This window comes from Onychomys torridus, chromosome 7 (genome assembly GCF_903995425.1).
Source record: "Onychomys torridus chromosome 7, mOncTor1.1, whole genome shotgun sequence".
NCBI classification, from domain to species: domain Eukaryota; kingdom Metazoa; phylum Chordata; class Mammalia; order Rodentia; family Cricetidae; genus Onychomys; species Onychomys torridus.
In genome coordinates, this window is record NC_050449.1 from 39747227 (window position 1) to 39770241 (window position 23015).

At 45.2% G+C, this 23015-nt stretch overlaps 1 protein-coding gene across 1 annotated transcript; it reads left to right on the plus strand.

Moving 5' to 3' along the window:
• The first annotated feature begins 264 nt into the window (after positions 1-264).
• Positions 265-22360, plus strand: Bud13 (BUD13 homolog). Its single transcript, XM_036194052.1, has 10 exons — positions 265-435; positions 3938-4028; positions 5976-6060; positions 8599-9273; positions 11207-11424; positions 13999-14101; positions 14421-14559; positions 14753-14937; positions 15269-15350; positions 20172-22360. The coding sequence occupies exons 1-10, from the start codon at positions 293-295 to the stop codon at positions 20263-20265; spliced, it is 1815 nt and encodes a 604-aa protein (XP_036049945.1). The 5' UTR covers positions 265-292; the 3' UTR covers positions 20266-22360.
• The last annotated feature ends 655 nt before the right edge of the window (positions 22361-23015 follow it).

A 23015-nucleotide genomic window follows, 5' to 3' on the forward strand; every position in this document is an offset into this window, starting at 1 on the left:
TTTGTTCTTCTCCACTCTGGCGCAGAAGCCGTCAGGGCAGGATCCAGTTAAGTCGGCCTGCGGCTGGGACAGTGCTGGCTGAGGGCGTCGCACGGATGCGTCATCACTGGAAAGCAGAAGCGGCCGTAGATGCGTGCACGCCGTCCTGACCCGGCAAAGGCTTTTCACACCTATCAGCTCCACAGTTCCGCAAGTCCCACTCCCAGGGCTTCCGCTTTTGGCTCCACCCCCATCCGTTTCCCGTAGAATTTTGTCCCCAGCGCCGAGCCGTTGCCCCGCCCTCGCCGCTGCCATGGCGGCAGCTCCGCCGCTGTCTAAAGCTGAGTATCTGAAGCGTTACTTGTCTGGGGCAGATGCTGGCCTGGAAGGAGGCTCAGAGCCGGTTCGGAAGCGGCGCAAAAAACGGCCGAAGCCTGGAGGCGCCGGTGGCAAGGGGTGAGTGGACTGGTGTGGCGTCGCGCTGCCCCGGTGCGCCCTCGGCCGCAGCTCTTCCTGCTCCGAGTGCTGCCGACCCCGGCCCGAGCCCAGGCCCCGCTCTTCTGCTCCGGGGAGGGCTTGTCGCCGCCGCCTGCAGCCCAGACCTCAGCCTCTGAACAGCGCCTTCCATGTGTTAAGGCCAGCTAGAACTTTCCTCACTGTTTTCCCGCCTTTGTAGCCATGTATCGTCCCTCGAACAGACTGAAAAGTAGAGCTAATGCAAAGCCCCAAGTGCTTGCATTTTTTAACAAAAATTTGGGGATCCAAAAAATGTCTGTTTCTGGGGGCTTCATAATATCAGGAACTGACCTGGAATCAAAGATTCAAGTCCTGGTACTCTTTAGCTACAAATATCAGTAACAACTAACATGGATACAGTTCCTATCATGTGCCTGGCCTCTTTAAAAAACTTTCAGAACATTGTGATGAAGTAGACATTGTTTTAAATAATATACTTTCCAGGTTCAAAAGAGGTGTGCTGAGACAGATTTCAGATGAAATATCCTGTCCTGACTTGGCCACTGGAGTCTGGAAAGGTTGGGATAGGAGATCGAACATTATTAGCCCACAGAATAAAGGAAATTTCTTAGACTTTAGAGCAGTGACTCTAAGTTTAGCAGCTTACTAAGAAGGTACTATTTTGGATACAAGGTCAAAACTCTGAAAGCTAATCCTATTCTTACACCTCGCCTTGGGTCTGCTACTTTCTAGGAGTTTAGCAGCTTAGAGAAGGTGCTAGAGAATATAAAGGGTGGGTCACCACCCTCTGTGGGGACAGCATTGCCATCTAACGGTATTAATCCCGTATCTCAACTGAGAAAATTTTGTGGCCCATTGAAGTGGTAGACTTAATTCCCCCTTTTGCCCAAATGTATCTTCATTTGGAACTTGAGCATGACATCATTTAGAGATTGTGGTGTTACCAGTTGAGCCTATATTCAATTAAGGTGGGTGCTAAATTCAGTGTGGATGACACCCCTCTAAGAAGGAGCCATGCCATGCAGGGAAAACAGTTTAAGCTTTGGAACAACACTGATTAGAATTTGAGTCCTAGCTCTGCTACTTTATAGCGTGGGTGGTCTTGGGCAAGAGAGTTCATCTCTCTGAGACTCAAGAGTCCTAGTCTTTAAAACAAAGTGATCCTGAATACTACTGTTTGTCTGAAATGGCTGCCTTGATTAAGTATCATGTGTTCCTGGCTCTTCAAATACCTCTTTGCAGCACAGTTCATATGTGTGAATTACATTTATTGGATGCCGTCATGTAAACAGACATTTCCTGTCCCCACTGCCCAGTTCCAAATAACTGACACAAGGCTAAATAGGAATTATAAATGCTCGGATGATAGCTTGGGCTTGTTACTAGCTGACTCTTACATTTTAAGTTAACCCATATTCCTTATTTACTCTCTGCCATGTGGCAGTACCTTTATTAGCATAGCACATTCATCCTCTTTAAATCACTACAACTTAGATGGTGTACTGGATGGTTTTGTGCATCAGCTTGACACAAGCTAGAGTCATCAGAGAGGAAGGAGCCTCATCTGAGGAAGTGCCTCCATAAGATCCAGCTGTAAGGCATTTTCTCAATTAGTGATCAGTGGGGGAGGGCCCAGCCCATGGTGGGTGGTGCCATCTCTGGGCTGGTGGTCCTGGGTTCTATAAGAAAGCAGGCTGTGCAAGCCGTGAGAAGCAAGCCAGTAAGCAGCACCACTCCATGGCCTCTGCATCAGCTCCAGCCTCCAGGATCCTGCCCTGTTTGAGTTCCTGTCCTGACTTCCTTCAGTGATGAACAGTATTACTGGAGTGTAAGCCAGATAAACCTTTTCCTCCCCAACTTGCCTTTTGGTCATGGTGTTTTGTCACAGCAACAGAAACCTTAACTAAGACAGATGGTATGTTAGTAATTGTTACGTTATTTAAGGCATTGTAACAAAGAAAGTCTGTTTAATACATTGGTAATTTTCTTTCCCTTGGGTATTTTTAATCTGTGTTTGGTTGAATTTGTAGTTGCAGAATCCATGGGTATGGAGGGCTGACTCCTCTCCTATGACAGTTGTGTTGAAGAGGCCTTGATGAACAAAAATGCCTTAGTCAGCAGTATGTGGTGGTAGATGCTTATAACCCCAGAACAGGGGAGGCTGGGGCAGGATGATAGCATTTGAACCTAGCCATAGTGAGAGTATTGGAGAGGGGGGAAAGTCAACAAATAAAAGAATGTCCTAGCCCTTGGCTGTTGGAGCTTAGAATTTAATGGGAATGTGGGCTTTATACAACCAATGATACAACAATTGATTTAACTCGTTTGATAAATATAAATGAAAACATTCTAAGAAATCTAACACTTAGATTTCTAGCCTGGGAGTAGGAGACATTGAGCAAGAAAGATACATCCAAGGAAGTTATTCAATACCAGAGTCCACAGAAAATGAGATCCCTGGCTAAGAGAGGGAAGGGGTTGCATTTGTGAAAACAGATAAGAGTAAGAAATTTGACTCATTCCAAGCACTGAAAGATGGACAGTGATGAACTGGGAGGTGGCGTTCATCTTTAATCCCAGCACTCGGGAGGCAGATGTTGATGTTACGGTCTTACTAAATAAGAAACACAGAGCCAGATGCAGAGTTAAAAGCCCAAGAGGTCAGAGCAGTAGCTAAGAGCCGAGACTAAAACTGCCTTCTTACCACCTGCTGCTGCCATCCTTCCCCCGAGAAAGAGACTTACTTCCTATGCCATTGTATTTTTATTGACTTTCTGTTCTGCCTTCTCATTGGTTGTAAACCCAACCACATGACCTCCTCGTCACTGCCTGTCTATACAGACCTCTAGGTCTCTATGGTTGGTATTGAGATTAAAGGCATGTGTCTCCAAACTGGCTGTGTCCTTGAACACACAGACTCTGCCTGCCATGTGATCAGATTAAGGACTGGGCCACCACCGCCCAGCTTCTGCTATGACTTGCTATTAGCTCTGACGCCCAGGCAACTTTATTTATTAGCATACAAATAAAATCACAAATATTATTCAGCACAAATAAAATATCACCATAGGCAGAGGCAGGTGGATCTCTGAGTTCCCGGACAGCCAAGGCTGTTACATAGAGAAACCCTGTCTCCAAAAACCAAAACCAACCAAACAAAAAGATGGACAGTGATGGAGTGAATTTTCAGTAGCAGTCCATATAAACAAAGACTGAGCCATACTTTTGAACTTTAACAGCCAATAGGGGACCGGTGAGATGGCTCAGCACTTGGCACGTAAGCCTGACAACCTGAGTTCAATCCTTTGAACCCACATGATAGAGAACTGACTTCTGCAAGTTGTCCTCTGATTTCCATATGCATGCTATGATATATATATTCACACATACACAATAAATAAATGTAAAAACAATAGTTAAGTGTACATAGGCCTGTGTCCCAGAATGAGTTCCTTTTAAGTCTTTTATTGTTCCCATCTAGAATGCGGATTGTTGATGATGATGTGGGCTGGGCAGCTATCTCTACCGAGAAGCCGGAAAAGGAGGAGGAAGAGGATGGAGATTTGCCTGTGGTACGTATCTTTTGGGGTCTTGTCAGGACTTTGAAACGATCCAAGCATCTCAATGTGAGATAGAGTTGTAGGGGGAAAGCTGAGCATGGGAAGAGTGACATGTAAAGAGCTGTTTATCCCTGGTTTAGTCCATGATGCTTATACAAATGATTCCCCAAGGAATGATTTGGCTGTGCAGTGGTGTGAATGTGATGAATTTTCAGCAGTAATGGTTCTGAATTTTGATCTTCCAGGCTAGCACTGTTCAAGTATGATATTCTCATGATGGGCAGTGGAAGTGAGTCATGTGATCACAAGGAGAAACAAGCAATTCTCTGCATATAAGAATGACTGATAGACTTAGTTTATTGAGTACCGACCATGTTCCAAGTACTGCTAAGTGAACACAGAGGATCTCATTCAGTCTTCAGAACAGTCCTCTGAGCCCTGCTTTTAGAAATAAGGGCACTGAGCCAGGTGGTGGTGGCACAGGCCTTTAATCCCACACTCAGGAGGCAGAGGCAGGAGGTCCAATCTCATCACTTTCATTAACTACCCAGTCACTTATATTATTAAATTCTACTACCACCTCTACTCCATTATAATAACTTATTACATATATAACGCCTAACTTTTAAAATACCCACTACCAAAACTCCCAACACCATCCAATTAGACACCCTCCCCTCAAGCCTCAGGGTATTCCTCTGTAGCTGTAGCAGTTGTATACCCAAATATGTAGTCTACAGAATGAGTTGCAGGATAGCCAAGATTCACAGAGAGACCTTGTCTCAAGCAAACAAAAACCAAAAAGAAAGGAAAGAGAGAGAGAGAGAGAGAGAGAGAGAGAGAGAGAAAAGAAAGACAGACAGAAAGAAAGAGAGAAAGAAAAGGAAGGAATAAAGGCATTGAGACGAGATACTTTGCCAAAGGGCACAACAAGACTAAGTGAGGGAACTCAGTTGATCCAGGTCTCAGTCACCCTACATTAAAGCCATGCTTTCTGTGCCTAGGGATAGTGCTCAGGAGAAGATTGTATGAGTGAGGAGTGATTGTGGGACTTGGGGGGCATAAGTAGTACAGAGGAATTAGGACCTGGATTTGAATTCCGCCTGCACAGTTTGCTAGTCTATGCTCATTTCATTTCTCTGAGGCACAGTTGGCTGGTCAGTGGCCTTGGGTCATTCTTGGCATGAGTATGGTGAGGATTGAATAAGATAATTGTGAAATAGTGTCTTACACAGCTGTTCTCTGTAACTACAGTTTACTTATGCCAGCCACTTTGAAGGTCTCTCAGTTGGAAAGGGATGAGGGGTTAGCGTTAGGATGGAGGAAAAGAAGTTATATGAGGGTAGATATATGTGGGACCAATAAAACTAAGACTGCTCTGACACTGACAGCGGACTGACTTGAAAGGTGAGTTCTCTGCCATGGAGGACTTTATGAGTGATTGTGATCATTTATAGAGATTAGGAAGTTTGGAGGCTGTCCTGAACATTATATAATTTGGTGTGTGGCCAGTAGTTCCCTTTAGTTGGATTCAAGACCTATCATTGTGACTACTCACAGGAAAGGATTCTTAAGGGCCCAGATCTTTGATTAGTGATAGGCAAGTTAGAAAGGCAGTGTTCTCACTGTGTGTGAAAAATAAAAATGTAAAAGGAATTGAGCTTTTCACTTACAAGTGGCAGTTGTGTGCCAGCACAATTACTAAAAAGGTTTGTAATGATCTTATCTTTGGAGGAAGATTGACTGACTAGTCAGAGAAAGGTCTGCAATTAAGTTATCAAAGTGACAGTGAGATGTTCATGGGACAGGAATAACTGAGCACTGCTGCATGTTTCCTTATGGCCACAGGGTGTGGGTACTGTGTGTTAGGAACAGGACCAGATATGGCTCCTGGTTCTTGAGACAAGCGCTCCTCGGCTGGATTCTGTATTTTCCTTACTGTAGATCCCACTCTTGCAGGTGGCTGAGTTTGTGGATGAGCGTCCAGAAGAGGTGAAGCAGATGGAGGCCTTCCGCTCCAGTGCCAAATGGAAGCTTCTGGGGGGTGAGTGCCAACAGCAGATAAGTCTAAACGTGGTTTATGGGTCGGTCCCTGTAAAGGGTCTTGCTTTAGAGAAGTGGTTTTCAACCTGTGGGTCATGAGCCCTTTGGGGGTCGCCTGTCAGATATTAGGTTATATTATTATTATATTATTTCATATTACAAATTACGATATAGATACTTAGCAAAATTACAGCTATGAAGTAGCAATGGAATAATTTTATGGTTGGGGGTCAGCACAGCATGAGGAGCTGTATTAAAGGGTCACAGCATTAGGAAGGTTGAGAACCACTGCTCTAGAGGAATGCATTGTTTCATTGTGTCAGTGATTATGAAAAATACTGTGGGAAAATGTGTCAGGACTTCTGGAGGAGGAAGTGGGGAGTTAGAGGCTGACATGTCAGAACGTGACTGTTTAGAAGCCCTTTTAGACCCCCATTCCTGCCTGGTCCACAATAGGGAGCAGGTGGTAGACAGCAGGACCTTGGGAAGAGTTTGTAAGAATCAGGAAGAGCATGGAGGCCCAGGCTTCCCACTGTTCTAGAATGAAGAAGTTCCTATGAGTCAGGGCCCCGAGTTCTGTCCTTTTGGTTTAGGTCTGTATTTCTCTTCTCCTGCCTTTTTCCATAAATAAGGCTCTCTTGTCCCCCTCCCCCACTTCTTTTTCTTTTCTTTTAAACTTTTGAGACAAGGTCTCACAGTACAGGCCACTGTGCTTGGGGGTGGTGGTGGTGGTGGTGGTGGTGGTGGTGGTGGTGGTGGTCGTCTTCTTCCTCCTCTTCCTCCTCTTCCTCCTCCTCCTCCTTCTTCTTCTTCTTTTTTTTTTTTTTTTTTTTTTTTTGATTCAGGGTTTCTCTATGTAGTTTTGGAGCCTGTCCTGGATCTTGCTCTGTAGACCAGGCTGTCCTTGAACTCACAGACATCTGCCTGGCTCTGCCTCCTGAGTGCTGGGATTAAAGGTGTGTTACTTCTTGAGACCTGTTTAACTTCAGGATATTCCTGGTGCTTGCTCATTTCTCACACACAGGTGCTGAAAGAATTGGCTCCTAAAAGGGGTTTGTCTTCCTGTGTTAGCCTCTGTGCCATTAGGCTAGCACCCTGCTGCTCTGATGGAAACCAGTACACTACACAAATGCATTGCACCATAGATGAGTGATTCTTTCCTCAATTCATTCCAGTCCATTGCCTTGTCACTCAGCTTCGCGAATGACAGCCTTGTTCTCATGATTACGTTGTCGAGATTCTTTTCAGTCTGACCCATTATTTTGGGCCTTGGTTGTTTCCCCATCTTTTTGCATTACTTGTCTGGGAGAGAGAGAGAAACAGAGAGACAGAGAGAGAGAATGAATGTGTGTGTGTGTGCCCGTGCATTTGAGCTTCCTTGTCTGAATGTCTAAGAAGTCTCAAATGCACACGCACACACACAGTCCTTTTTCTTCTCCCTCACTCTTACTACCCTGCCTCAGTTTGTTACTGGAAATATCTGCCCTGACATCCTACACCTCCTCCCTTTTTATACATGGGATTGATCGGCCTCATACACAGTTTCACTGTTATTTCCTCACTGGCATCAGTCTGGTCAGATAGGCTGTTCCCCAAATTGATAGAGTTGACTTGGTTTTGTTTTTATTTGGGCCATGGAGCTCTGATGGCAAGAAATAGAGAGGAGGAATTGCAATGTAGGAATGCCCCAGTTGCCAGGACATTTGATCTGCTTTGCCTCTGAAAGTCTAGACTCTCAAACAGCGTGTTTCCCCTCGGTGGCACATTTTAAAAAATTGCCTATGAACTTTGGAGTCACACAGGTTTAGCTCTAGATATTTACTTCACCACGTATTAGCAGTATGACTTTGGCAGATTGCTTAATTTCTGTATCAATGACTTCGTCTATAAAGTGGGCCTAGTGATGTTTACATCCCAGACTTGTGAGAATTAAGTAGTCTGTATAAAGGATTGCTACACAGTAGATAACAGTTAACGCTTGATTTTTCTTTTTCTTTTTTTCCTGTTGGATTCCCCCCTTAAATGGGGAGTATAGTGACATGAATTAAATACTTACTACATTTCATTTTGATGTACAGGTTTAGTCACTGTATCATTTGAAAAAGAGGGTAAACCTGTAAATGATCTAGGCTGCATAGCAACAGGAACCTCTGGCATGTTGGAAAATGAGAGACTCATTGGAAAACCAATTGGATGGGGAGTGAAATGATTGGGATTGGGGTAATGGTAATCTTAGAGGATCCCCAGAACCCTTGTTTTCATGTCCACTAGACACGATCACCTGCTCTGCTTACTATAGGGTATATTGGGAATAAATGTGCTTTAAACGCTTCGCACACGGGGGACTTGGGAGGCAAATGAGAGAGTTACTCTTTAAGTAGTCTGTGAGTGCAGGTTTGCTGCCCCTAAGCACAGAGCCAGGTAGACCTTTAGGCTTTTCAAGTGGTTCAGAGATGAGTGTTTCTGGGGCATGTTTTCAAACTGAGTGAGATGTGGACAGAGCACTTGTGGGGATCTGACTGTTTGCTTTTGTGTTTAGACCACAGTGAAGATGGACATTTCCATCATGACATCCCGGATCCATCTCCTCCTAGGAGGGTTCGTCATGACAGCCCAGACCCATCGTCTCCCAGGGGGACCCGTCATGACAGCCCAGATCCATCTCCTCCTAGGAGGGCCCGTCATGATACACCGGATCCATCTCCTCCTAGGAGGGCCCTTCATGATACACCAGATCCATCTCCTCCTAGGAGGGCCCGTCATGATACACCGGATCCATCTCCTCCTAGGAGGGCCCGTCATGATACACCGGATCCATCTCCTCCTAGGAGGGCCCGTCATGATTCAGATGCTTCTCCCCCCAGGAAGTCTCATCGTAATTCTTCAGGTGTATCTCCTAAGAGAGGTCATCATGGTTCGTCAGGTATCTCTTCCCCCAGAAGGGCCCATAATCACTCCCCTGACACAGGCCAACATAGAAGGACTTTTGACGCTTCAGACCCACAGCATCTCAGGAAGACCCGTCACGACTCCCCTAATTTGGAACTGCCCAGAACCAAAAGTAGTAAAGCTGCAGAAAGATCCCAGAGGGAGCTGGGACCCTCCCACCCGTCACTCTCCAAGGACAGCAAGTATGGGCGTGACTCTGACCTTTCTCCACGGAAGCAGCAAGCAAAAGCTCATTTGGGAGCTCAGAAGCAGCTTGATCCCAAAGGTGAGCATATGGCTATGCGTAAGAGGAGCTTCATCCCTGTGAGTATGAGAATGAGGAAAATTACAGGGCTAGGGAGGAAAGTTTTATGTGCTTTTGCTTACCCTTCCTCCCCCATGAAAAGGCACTGCTGGGGCAGGTGAGGTGGCTCAGTGGATGAAAGCATTTTCTGCACCAGTGCACTGAAAGGAGAAAACCGTCTCTGAATGCTGCCCTCTGACCTCCACATTCGGGCACAAGCACACATGCACACCTACAGTAATGATAAATAAAAATGAAAAATACTGTGTTTGTTGCAGAAATGTATAGACACAGGAAGGTTCTCACAAATTTGTATCATTCAGAAACCATCACTGTTAGTATTGTAGCCATCGTCCTTGGGAGCTTCCTGGCATGCATGCTGGGTGTAGTTGAGTCTGGCTGTGCAGAACGTAATTTTGCTTGCTCCCTCCAATCAGCAAAGTTTTCCCTGGGTTATAGATAATCTTTATGTTACTGTAGTTTGTTTTTTAAACTTCTTTATGTTCCATAAGTTGACTTAGCCATTTCCCTAAGATTACATGCTTTGGATTATTTATAGCTTTGCTCTTAGGATGTTTGACAATCCTCCTGTCCATATACTGTTACGACAACTATGGATTATTTCTTATCTTAGATTTCTTGGGGTTTTTACTGATGGGTTCCTAGAAAGCTGAGCAGTTGTTTGCTAGGTCAAACTGTGTGGCTGTTGCTACAACCTGGTAGGTAAGCAGTGTATTGTCATCTAGAACAGACCTGTGCAGGAAAGATTTTTCACCTTCATTTGTTCTAGCTACAGTTTTAATTTTTAAGATTAAATTGCTTTGTTATTCTTGAGTCTGAGGACATCAGCTTATACCCCAGACCTTCCTGACTCTGCCATACCACAGAGGGCTGACCAAGCTCTTCAGTCAGTTCAGCACAGAGTGGCAGTGGTGGACCAAAGTATATATGAGTGTCTGAAATCTCACGTGCTTTTCAAAGTCACCAGACACTGGGGGCCAGGAAACAGAGCCACCTGACCTGTTCTTCTTTGTGTCACCTGTACTTGGGCTTTGGTTAGTCATGTTAGTCATGTTTTCATCGGGTGACTAGTAGACACTGTACCCCGCTTGGTAATTTCTTTTCAACAGTCTTCCAAGGGAGTTAATTTATTCTCCCTGGCTCTCCCCTGTGCTGGGGACCAAAACCAGGGCCTGACTTACGAGGTTCACTTTACTCCTGAACCATCCCACCCTTAGTTCACTCTTTAATCCTTAGCTTCTCTTAGCCACAGGATTTCATACAAGCCTTTTCCCTAGGACAGCAGGGTCACACTTTGACTGCTCCTTTCTGTGGTGGGTATTGTGTTCCCTGAAATATTGTGTGTTCCCTGAAATAAACATATCTGGGGTCAGAGAACAGACAGCCACTAGAACAAAGCCAAAAATGGTGGCTAGAAAATGGAAGAGTAAGCCCTAACAGAAGTTGGGCGGTGGTGGTACACACCTTTAATCCCAGCACTTGGGAGGCAGATCTAGTGGATCTCTGAGTTCAAGGCCACTTTAGAAACAGCTAAGCATGGTGACCTGCGTCTTTAATCCCAGAAACCCAACCTTTAATCCCAGGGAGTGGGGGCAGAAAGAGAAGGTATTTAAGGCATGAGGACCAGGAACTGAGGGAGAAAAGCATGCAGTTAGTTAAGCATTTGGTTGGTTAAGCGTTCAGGCTTTGGAGCAACACAGTTCAGCTGAGAACCATTAGGATGAGGACTCAGAAGTTTCCAGCCTGAGGAAACAGGATCACCTGAGGAATTGGCAAGGTGAGATAGCTGTGGCTTGTTCTGCTTCTCTGATCTTCCAGCATTCACCCCAACTGGCCTCGGGTTTGAGTTCATTAATAAGAACACTTAAGATTCATGCTACACCTTTCTGCCTAGGTGTCTGCCACAAAGCCTCTGACTCAGATCTGTCTCCTCCACGGCAAAAACAAAATTCAAGACACCAGGATTCTGACTCAGATCTGTCACCACCACGGAATAGACAGAGACGCCAGTGCTCTGACTCCGACCTCTCTCCACCCCGGAGAAGACAGAGGACCAAGTCTTCTGATTCTGACCTCTCTCCTCCTCGAAGGAGTCCCCGTCCTGGGAAGAAGGTAGGGATTCCAGGAGTTGTGTCTTTAACAGAGTGGCTCTTCCCTTCCAGCTTTACAGACACCAAAAAGGTTGCAGCCAGAGAGTTGGGATGTGGTACAGTAAATGAGTTAAAAGCACTTCTGGAACTTTCTCTGAAGGCATCATGGCCCTAACTCATCTGAGCTGAATTTGTAAGAAGAGACTTGAGGACGCCTTATCCAGATACTTGAAGGTTTGAAGGCGTTGCAGATATTGGGCAAAATGATGCTCAGAATGTCTTGGATTATGGACTGTTGTGGATTTCCAGTTTTGGATTAGGAGCCTGGCTTGTAGCAGAGGCTCCCAAGAGGCCCCTGCCTTTTATAGCCCTGTAATGCCACAAGTCTCAGCATCTACAGAAAGCCTCCCCATTTCTTCCTTTGTTTTTTTTTTTTGAGTGCACTCCAAGGCTGGCCTTGAACTTCTGACCCACCTGCTTCCTCCTACCTGATATGACAGGTAGGCACCACCTGTTTTCTTTTCTTTCTTTCTTTCTTTCTTTCTTTCTTTCTTTTTTTTTTTTTTTTTTTTTTCGAGACAGGGTTTCTTTGTGTAGCTTTGCGCCTTTCCTGGAACTCGCTTTGGAGACCAGGCTGGCCTCGAATTTACAGAAATCCGCCTGCCTCTGCCTCCCGAGTGCTGGGATTAAAGGCGTGTGCCACCACCGCCCGGCTCTGTTTTCTTAATAATAAGCTGAGGCTTACAGTTTGCAGAGTTCAGTTGGGAGCATAGAACCCTGTGAAACCAATCATAGCTTTAAATCTTACTTCTGCTACTTAATGTCTGGGAGATTGGGCAAGGAATTTGATTTCTTATCTTCAGCTTCTTTTGTGAAATGGGCATGAGTGAGTTCAAGGCCAGCCTGTGCTGTGTGGGACACTATAAAGAGAGAAAGAAGGCATGCATGTTCTTAGCCCCTTCTTCTATGTGCTGTGTGTTTGGGTTTCTGTTTACTTTAAAATTTGATACTATAAATTATTTCATGAGATTAGATGCTTCCCACCTATGGTGTGAGTCTAGTCAAAACGAGAGTATGAAACTAGAGGTTTTGATTTGGTTATTACTGATGATCAGACATACAAGCAGCTGGCTGCCTCCTGGTTCACTGATGTTGGCTGTTACCTCTTCTCCTGCACAGACTGCACACACATGTATTCCTTTCTCTTGCACAGACTGCACACATGTATTCCTTTCTCTTGCACAGACTGCACACATGTATTCCTTTCTCTTGCACAGACTGCACACACATGTATTCCTTTCTCTTGCACAGACTGCACACACATGTATTCCTTTCTCTTGCACAGACTGCACACATGTATTCCTTTCTCTTGCACAGACTGCACACATGTATTCCTCCTCTCTTGCACAGACTGCACATGTATTCCTTTCTCTTGCACAGACTGCACACATGTATTCCTTTCTCTTGCACAGACTGCACACATGTATTCCTTTCTCTTGCACAGACTGCACACACATGTATTCCTTTCTCTTGCACAGACTGCACACACATGTATTCCTTTCTCTTGCACAGACTGCACACACATGTATTCCTTTCTCTTGCACAGACTGCACACACATGTATTCCTTTCTCTTGCACAGACTGCACACATGTATTCCTTTCTCTTGCACAGACTGCACACATGTATTCCTTTCTCTTGCACAGACTGCACACACATATATTCCTCCTCTCTTGCACAGACTGCATACATGTATTCCTCCTCTCTTGCACAAACTGCACACACATGTATTCCTTTCTCTTGCACAAACTGCACATGTATTCCTTTCTCTTGCACAGACTGCACACATGTATTCCTTTCTCTTGCACAGACTGCACACACATGTATTCCTTTCTCTTGCACAGACTGCACACACATGTATTCCTCTTCTCTTGCACAGACTGCACACACATGTATTCCTTTCTCTTGCACAGACTGCACACACATGTATTCCTTTCTCTTGCACAGACTGCACACATGTATTCCTTTCTCTTGCACAGACTGCACACATGTATTCCTTTCTCTTGCACAGACTGCACACACATATATTCCTCCTCTCTTGCACAGACTGCATACATGTATTCCTTTCTCTTGCACAGACTGCACACACATGTATTCCTTTCTCTTGCACAGACTGCACACATGTATTCCTTTCTCTTGCACAGACTGCACACATGTATTCCTTTCTCTTGCACAGACTGCACACATGTATTCCTTTCTCTTGCACAGACTGCACACACATGTATTCCTTTCTCTTGCACAGACTGCACACACATATATTCCTCCTCTCTTGCACAGACTACATACATGTATTCCTTTCTCTTGCACAGACTACATACATGTATTCCTTTCTCTTGCACAGACTGCACACATGTATTCCTTTCTCTTGCACAGACTGCACACATGTATTCCTTTCTCTTGCACAGACTGCACACATGTATTCCTTTCTCTTGCACAGACTGCACACATGTATTCCTTTCTCTTGCACAGACTGCACACATATGTATTCCTTTCTCTTGCACAGACTGCACACACATGTATTCCTCTTCTCTTGCACAGACCGCACACATGTATTCCGGAGCAAAAACTGGGTTGGTGACTGATGTTCAGCGGGAGCAGCAGGAACTCAGGAAACAGGACCAAGACACCACAGCCCTTGGAGGTACAAACGTGAGCATTCAGGGCCACTTTTGGCTTGTAAAACTCTCTGTCTTTTCTGTTTTTAAGTGTGGCTTATTGTATTTGCTGGCTGGAACTTTTCATGGCTTCCATGCCTCTGCTCTGGTTTTTGTGCACATTTAACCTCGAGGTGCTTCTTCCTCTCTCTCCCTGTCTGTGTGCATATGTTGGTTAGAGCCACCGTGGCCTGGCTGTAGAGCTCTTACCATCTCAAAGATCCCAAGCAGCTGGTTTCGCATGCTAGAATGCTGTTTGATTGTGATGTTTGGGGTTTATCTTAGAAATGTGATTTCTCTTGATAGCTCAGTTTGAATTCGCTGAAACTGTATTTCGAGACAAGTCTGGTCGGAAGAGGGATCTGAAGCTGGAACGCCTGGAACGGAGGAGAAAAGCAGAGAAGAACTCAGCTCGAGACGAGCTATATGCGCAGTGGGGGAAAGGGTGAGGGTACCTCTGAGCACAGAGCTGCTATGGGGCTGAGCCTCAGGTGCTGAGTCTCCGGAGACAGTTGGGACTCTGGGCTTTTACCCTCTTAGTTAGCCTCTGTTGCTACAAAGAGGGAGTTCTCGGGAGTAGCATTGTGATCCCTCAGTGTAGAAGAAGATTGCCAACTAGGATGCTTCTTTTGGCCCAGGCTTGCCCAGAGCCGGCAACAGCAGCAGAATGTAGAGGATGCAATGAAGGAGATGCAGAAGCCTCTGGCCCGCTATATCGACGACGAAGATCTGGATCGGATGCTGAGAGAGCAGGAAAGAGAGGGGGACCCGATGGCCAACTTCATCAAGAAGAATAAGGCCAAGGAGAACAAGCATCAGAAGGGTGAGACGGCTGGAGCCGCAGGGTACCAGGGAGAGAGTTGTCAGAGGCTCTGCGTAGCTTTCCACAGAGGAGGCTCAGCCGCAACGCCTGTTGGGAGTTTGGGTTCAAAAAAATGGGAACTGTTAAGGGCGGGGGGGGGGTGGGGGGGGGGTGGGGGGGGGGGGGAGGAGCTCCACCTCGGCCCCTGCTTCAGTTTGGATTGCTGCGTCAGCGGAGAGGCGCTTAGGGTGCAGAGACTTAGAAACTTTCATGAAGAATTCTCCCATCGCCATCCAGCTCTGAATGAAATTATGTCGGTAGCTAATTTCTTTGTTCTCATCCCTGTCTTTAGTGAGGCCTCGCTACAGTGGTCCTGCACCTCCTCCCAATAGATTCAACATCTGGCCTGGATACCGCTGGGATGGAGTGGACAGGTAGATGTGATTCCTCTGTTCTTGTTTTCTCTGCTGCCTGGCTTTTGTTTTGTTTTTCGAGTCAGGGTTTCTCTGTGTAGCCCTGGCTGTTCTGGAACTCGCTCTGTAGACCAGGCTGGCCTTGAACTCACAGAGATCTGCCTGCCTCTGCCTCCCGAGTGCTGGGATTAAAGCCATGTGCCACAACTACCCCGCCTTCTGCCTGGCCTTAACCTTTCTTCTCTGTTTTCTTTTTTGTTTTGTTTTGTTTTGTTTTTGAGACAGTGTCTCACTGCATGGCCAGGCAGACCTCCAACTCATGCACCGCCTCCTGAGTACTGGGAATACAGGCCTGGGAAGCACAGCTGGCTTTGTCCACTGTGTTAGATCCTCTCCACTGTCCTCACTCCCTCCTGCTTTGTGTGCTTCCTTCCTGAGATCGGAGGTTCTAAGGTGGGGAGCATTTCTCCTATTCCTTTCCATGGACTTGGCAAGGCTCAGGACAGAGAAGACACTTTGTTTCAAGTAGTGGCCGTGTTTAGTGTTTTCTAAGGGTTGGAGGCTGGGTGAGGCTGTGTGCTGGAGCTGCCTCTGTACTGTGTCTTCAGCATTAATTCTCTTCACTGTCCTAGGTGGAGTCCCAGGTAGTGTCTCAGCCCTGACACCTCATCTGGTTACTTACTAGTAGCTCACGGTGTGCTCAAGCTTCCTGACTGTCAGTCACAGACCCATCTCCCTTGCCGACACAGAACATTAGCATTTAGTATGAGGATTCTTAGAGTTTTATATCTCAGGACCCTTGCATACTCTGTGCTAGTGAGATGGCTCTGTGGGGAAAGGCACTTGTTTGGCCTAGTGATGTGAGTTCAAGTCTTGGGACCCACATGTTAGGAGAGAAGCATCTCTTGAAAATCGTCCTTTTTGCTCCACACACGCATTTGAGTGTGTGTGTGCATCTGTATGAACAAATACATAATTTTAAATGAGACTATTGAGGTTCCCAAGAAGCTTTTGTTTATGTGAATTATATATATATTTATAGCCACTACATTAAAATTTTAAATATATTTTAAAAGCATTTATTCACTATAAAAAATAAGTCACTATATGTTAATATAATTACTATTAGTTTTAATGAAAAGCAATTATTTCCCAAACAAACTGAAAGGTAAGAATTGATTTAACTTTTTGCAAATATAATTAGTGTCTAGCTTATAGTGGATAGCTGTTCAAATTGTCTGCTGTGACATGTTTAGCTGAAGTACAGAAGGAAAGTGTAGCCTGCCATCAGCAGCAGCAAAGGGGGGTACAATACAGAGAACAAAAGCCAGCTACTTCCAGGCTGTTAGGTGGGTCCAAAACATGTAAAGAACTTGTGATACTTTTGCATTAAAATTTATGATCTTGTGGCTTTTTTTTTTTTTTTTTTTTTTTTTTTTTGAAGAGACTGATTCTCTTTATGTAGTCTTGGTGCTCACCTGGAACTCTTATTATAGACCAGATTGGCCTTGAACTCATAGAGATCTGTCTGCCAAGTTCTGGGATTAAAGGCACATGCCATCATGCCTGCATACATAATTCATGGTCCCCCCTCCCCTTTAAGTTTATTTTTGTGTGTGGGTGTTTTGCCTACATGTAAGTGTGTGGGAAGAATGCAGTACGGTGCTGGGACTCAAACGCAGGTTCTCTGGAAGAGCAGCCAGTACTCTTAATCCCTGAGTCGTCTCTCAGCCCATGGTATGCTTTTATATTTTGTATCTTACCCATGCATTGTATTCTTTCATATATTAGCCATTTGTAACATAGATTTGCTGAGTTTTACAGACCTGCCAAATGTTGACATGTTTTCATTATGCATCATCAGAAAATCACTTGGGTGGTATATTGAGGAAGTTCTCTGGAATGCAGGATGGATTTTGTTCAAAATATTTTCACATTCTTTTGATTCTACCTTATGCATTTGGTATATATTCTGCAGTTACTTGGGATGGTGGTGCTTTATAAAAACTTGGGATGGTGGTGCTTTATCAAAGCCTGTTAGGCTAAGGTGGCATCAGTGTTTGCAAAACCCATGCCCTGATGTCTTAGTTGTTTCTGTCGGTTGCTGTCAGTTGTGAGTGTTTTGTCTTAGCTGGTTTGACTCCACAATTCCCACCTGATGGCTCACATATCTCCACTGAGATTTCCCATCTGCTCACCCATTTAGAGACAGTTTTCTCTTTTTGGAAAATATATATAAATGGTGTTTTGAAGTTTCATCTGCTGATTGCAACATTCAGTTCACAGGATTGGTTTCTCTTGATAACCTCCTTCCCTCCCTCCCTCCCTCCCTCCCCCCACCCTCTGTTTTGGGGATAGGATCTCAGTCTGTAGGCCAGTCTAGTTTAGAACTGGCTATGTAGTCCAGGCTGGTCCTGAGCTCAAGATCTTCCTTCTATAGCTTCCTGAATGTTGAAATTACATGCTGGTGACACCATCACTAGCTAACAAATTTTTATTTTATTTTATTGATTATGTGTTATTTTCCTTTTGGTTTATTTGTTAGATTTTTTATTTGTGAGTGATACATTGTAGAGATTGGGATTCTGTTACATTTCTCTGTTGATTTTTATTTTCAGATAATAGTCTATATTGAACTCCTGTCTCCCCTGCAATGGGCACTTAACACCTCTTTGCCTCTGGCTGCTGCACTTTCACAGGGCTGGTAGGGCATCCTGTGTACGTGTGTGTAGTGATTCACCAAAGCTTGATGTGAAGTTTGGTGTGTGGTTGCAGGTTAGTTGGCTGCTGAGCTTTGCTGGTCACACAGCAGAACCTTTGGCAGGAGGATGTTCTTGGAGTCTCACTTGCTGCATACCCAGGGGTGGCTTTTGTTATAGCCACCGGATGTTGCCACCAAATGCCTGCTCTGCTATTCATTTCTGTGGCTTTATTTGGACCCCAAGCTTAGAACTCTGCCTGACCTAGTGTTGTTGTTGTTTTCTGTTGTTTTTCTGGTTTTGTTTTTTTGAGACAGGGTTTCTCTATATAGCCCTGGTTGTCCTGGAACTCACTTTATAGACCAGGCTGGCCTTGAACTCACAGAGATCCGCCTGCCTCTGCCTCCTGAGTGCTGGGATTAAAAAAGCCTGGCTAGCCTACTTTTTTTTTTTTTTTAATGATTATTCATTCATCTTTCCTGAGTACATTTTTCAGTCTTTTTGTCTCCTAGATTTCTCATGTGTGTGTAATATTTTGTATGTGTACAAATGTTTTGTCTCAAGGAAAAATAGATAAGTTTGGGGTGGCAGTGCAGAGACAGAAAAGGTGGAGGTGGGGAAGGAATTTGAGATTTGTGATCCACTCACCGTTCACTTGAACCTCCCCGCTGAGTTGGCTTCCGTAGTGGCCTGTTCCTGCTCCTTTGTCATGTCTTGGCCCCTCTGTGAATGACCTTTCTTTCTCTGTTAGTCTCAATGTTTCTCATTTCTCCATCTGTAGCCCCCACTGTTCTCACTCCAGCTCCTTCTGGCTGGCTCTTCCCCGAGTCAGGTCTTCAGCCACTGTCTGTCTGTCCATAGTTCCAGTTCTGTAGTCTAACTCAGGCTAGTGTGTTCATGGTCGAGTCTTCTGCCTATGCACATTTGAGGTACAGAGCATACTCCTCTACACCTGCTTCCCCTGCTGTGTTCTCCAGCCTGTGAGGTGGCATCCTCATTTATCTGGTCACTCAGATACTAACTGATGAGACCCGCTGACCCCTCCTTTGGCTGTGACTAGTCAGCCAAAGTCCTACTGTCTTTTGCCTCTCATGTGGTCCCTGTTGCCATCCTTGGTATCACTGCCTCCATCATTGCCTTTATCTGTTTGTTATACAGGCCACTATGGTATCTTCCTTACCACACATTTCTAGAATGGTCTCTCTGAAATGCAGTTTTAACCCATCTTTCCCCATGAAATCATTTTTTTTTTTTTTTTTTTTTTTACGGTCTCCTAAGCTCACTGGGATCTGGGCTCTGCCTGACTTTCCAGTGCTGACTCGTGATTACTCCCTTTGTCACACTAGGCTCTGGCCATACCAGTGAGCCCTGCCCGAGCCAGGGCTCTTGTTTCTATGTCTGTGCGTCTGTTCAGACATCGCTCAGTCCTTCCTGAACCTTTTACAATCCCCCATGTGTCTGTGTCACTCAGCCGTGACTTCCATATCACTTACTATCTAGTGAGAACTCAGTCATGGTTAACAGATGGTAAGTTATGAAGCCTGTGGACATCGGCTGAGAGTGAGTTGAGTCTTTGTTTTTGTACTGTGTACTAAGCTCAGGGCCTGGCACATGCTAGCATGCTAGGTAGGGGCTCTGTCTCTACTACTATGTTACATCCCCAGCCTTCATTTTACTTTTTTTTTTGAGACGGTTTCTCTGTGTGCCCCTGGTTGTCCTGGAACTCACTCAAACAGAGATCCACCTGCTTCTGCCTCCCGAGTGCTGGGATCAAGGACGTGTGCCACCATGCCCTGCTATTTTACTTTTTTTTTTTTTTTTTTTTTTTTTGAGGCAGTGCTTCGTGAAGTTACTCAGGCTGACCTTGAACTAACTCTAGCCCATGCAGGTCTTAAACGTGTGATCCTGCTTCCTCGGCCTTTGGAGTGTCTGGATTTCAGGCCTAGCTGTATCAGCCTTTAGAGAATAGTGAGGTTTGAAGCAGTTGTCTGAGTCTGAACAGGCACTGAAAAGAGGTTAACTTGTATGTTTTGTTGCTTTGGTTTTATTGCATATGGTTTGGCTATTTTCCCGTAACTTTCCTTTCCACTTTAAAGGAAGCATGCAGGGTTCCAGCTGATGAGAACCTCTCTTTTGGTTGCAGATCCAATGGCTTTGAGCAGAAGCGCTTTGCCAGGCTTGCCAGCAAGAAGGCTGTGGAGGAGCTCGCCTACAAGTGGAGTGTGGAGGACATGTGACTTCTCCAAGGCTGTGTGTGTGGCGCTGTGGTGGCAGTGGCATAGGCTAGCCCAACATCCAGCCTAATGGTCGTCTTGCTGATAGACACAGACCAACTTGCTATCAGTTCTGACCTTTGGACTAGGCACCTAACCTTGGCTGTGTCCATGTTGCCTGTGGCTGGCTTTGGCAGGACACGGTGACTTCTTTATTCCAGGGTTTGTTCTAAGCCAGTGTTTCCTTTTTACTTTAAAAAATAAACACATATTTATTTTTTGTAATCATTTCCTAACTGGGTATTTTACTTGGGAAAGAATTCCAGTGAATATTGAGCTTCTTGGGGCCTTAGAGGTATTAGTGATTGGTGTTTTCGTTCTGTTAGCAAGCTGTGTGAGTCAAATCTTTGGGAGTGATAACCCTTCTTCTGTGCAAATCAGAATCTAGTGTTCAAACAGGTTCAGGAATACTGGGACATGTGTGGAATAAGGTAGTGAGTGAGTGTTACATGTTAATGGGAAAGGTGGCTAGTGAGGCTCAGAAAATTAGATTATTATATGGATACAAATGAAGCGGGATCCGTGTCAGTCAATCCTAAAGCAATGAAGGATTCAGATGAAGTGCAGGGCCGTGAAGCTAGAGCATGGCTCCCATGGGCGACCCCAACAAATAATAAAATCGGTAGGAGCAAGTGATGGGTAGGAACAGCGTGAAGACAGCGCAAACCACGAGCTGTGGTTGCTCTGACTGCTGCATAATGCAGGGTTCTCCCTGCAGCTGAGCTGGTCATGTCCGAGGCAAAGATGCCTACAGATTCTGAGAAAACACTGGCAGTCTATAACAGTGAGAGCATAACAAACGATGTGTGCATGAGGGATTGACTGTATGAGAGAAATCTACAACTCAGGAAGGAAAAGACAGCTCTGAAAACAGGAGAAAAATAGACGAACCTAGATAGCTAGTTAGTGTAGTGCCTCACTCCCAGTTAACTAAGTACAAATTACACCATTTTCTACTCTGCAGCTCTCAGGGTGGCCAAAACAGCCGTTGTGGTGAACGTCAGTCAGTGTCAGCCGCTGTCGGTTGAGGGATGCAGGTGGGCAGCAGTACTATGTTCCCTTTTAAGGCTGGGCAGTGGTGCTGTGCTGCTGGAAGCTGACTCCGGGCTGTGTCCTTTGCTAGCAGTGTGACCTGTGAGCTGCTTAACCCCTGTGCTTCGCTTCTGTGACTAGAGAGAGGAATACCGACCTCGTGGGTTTCCTGTGCGTTTACAAGTGCTTGCGTATAGTGAATGTCACAAAATGCTTAGCGGTTAGCATCATTGTCTTCTTTAGCATCAAGTGTGGTAGCCAGCCTCTGTGGTGGCTCTTTTGGTCCCTGCTCTCTGGTATTCAAGCCCTTGGGTAGTCCCCTCTCAGAGTAAATAGGGCTAGTTTGTGTCTCCAAAAGGATGAGACCATGCGACTTCTGAAAGTTCCTAAAAGACATGGCTTGGTGGAAAGAAAGAGGATCTCCCTGTGGACACTAGCAGGCCTCCAGGGGCCATGTGAACACAGGCCTTCCCCAGGCCAGCAGCAAGTGGAAGCCACCTGGGCAGGCCTTAGGTGCAGCCCTCATCTGTAACTTGACCCAGGCCTGCAAGAGCAGAGCCACTAGCTCTAGCTCTGGGACTCAAGCTGTGAGGATAGATGTTCAGTTTTCTTAAAAACGTGTAGCTTCCTGAGATGAACGACACGGGGTGTGGTCCTTTTAGTGTAGAATCAATGCGTTCTAACACATCATGGAGCTGGGCAGCCATCATCAGCACAGTGACTTTTCAAGTAGTGTTATCTTGTGGATACTGGAAACGTGTCCATTTCTGGTCACTCGGCACTGCCTCTGCCCTGGATAACTACTCCCAGGGATTTGCTACTTTGACATTTATGATGTGAGTGCAACTGTCATTTAACGTGGCCTTCTGTGTCTGGCTGCTTGTCACATGTTTCAAGGCTCTGTGTTGTGACATCCCTTTCTCTCTTTTGACTATTTCTGTGTGTGTTTATCACACACATTTTAATGATGATTTGATGGTTACAAAATGTTTCCATTTTTGATTGTTATAAATACTGCTGCTATGAATCAATATATGAGGTTTTGGGTGGATGATTTTCTTTTTCCTAGAGATATATGTATATATGTTGTGTGTGTGTGTGTGTGTGTGTGTGTGCATGTCTCTCTCTCTCTCTCTCTCTCTCTCTCTCTCACACACACACACACACACACACAACACACACACAGAATTAGGAGTGAGATCATTAAGTCATATGGACCTCCATGTTTTAACTTGTTGAGCTGCCAAATTTCTTCCCGAGAGTATATGAAAGTTTTGATTTCTCTGCATCCTTGTCTGTATTTCCTGTTTTTATTACAGCTATCCTGGTGGGTAGAAGGTGGCAAATCTGTGATTTTGATTTCCATAATGGCTAATGATGTTGAGTGTCTTTATATATCTTCATGTTTATTGAGGGACTTTGCCCATTTTTTATGTATATATAAGGACTCTGTACATATATATGTATATATACACGCATGTATATTAGATGTGTATAAACATATGTATATGTACTGTCTTGGGGTTTCTATTGCTGTGAAGAAACACTATGACCACGGCAACTCTTATAAAGGAAAACATTTAATTGGGGTGGCTTACAGTTTCAGAGGGGTGGCTTACAGTTTCAGAGGTTTATCATCATGGTGGTATGCAGGCAGACATGGTGCTGGAGAAGGAGCTGAC

What these genes read in the sequence shown, in the direction of transcription:
- Bud13 (XM_036194052.1), top strand. Translation starts at nt 293, where the DNA reads ATGGCGGCAGCTCCGCCGCTGTCTAAAGCTGAGTATCTGAAGCGTTAC. An exon ending in GGAGGCGCCGGTGGCAAGGG is followed by an intron (nt 436 to 3,937) that starts GTGAGTGGACTG and finishes GTTCCCATCTAG; the next exon opens with AATGCGGATTGTTGATGATG. An exon ending in CGCTGGGATGGAGTGGACAG is followed by an intron (nt 15,351 to 20,171) that starts GTAGATGTGATT and finishes TTTTGGTTGCAG; the next exon opens with ATCCAATGGCTTTGAGCAGA.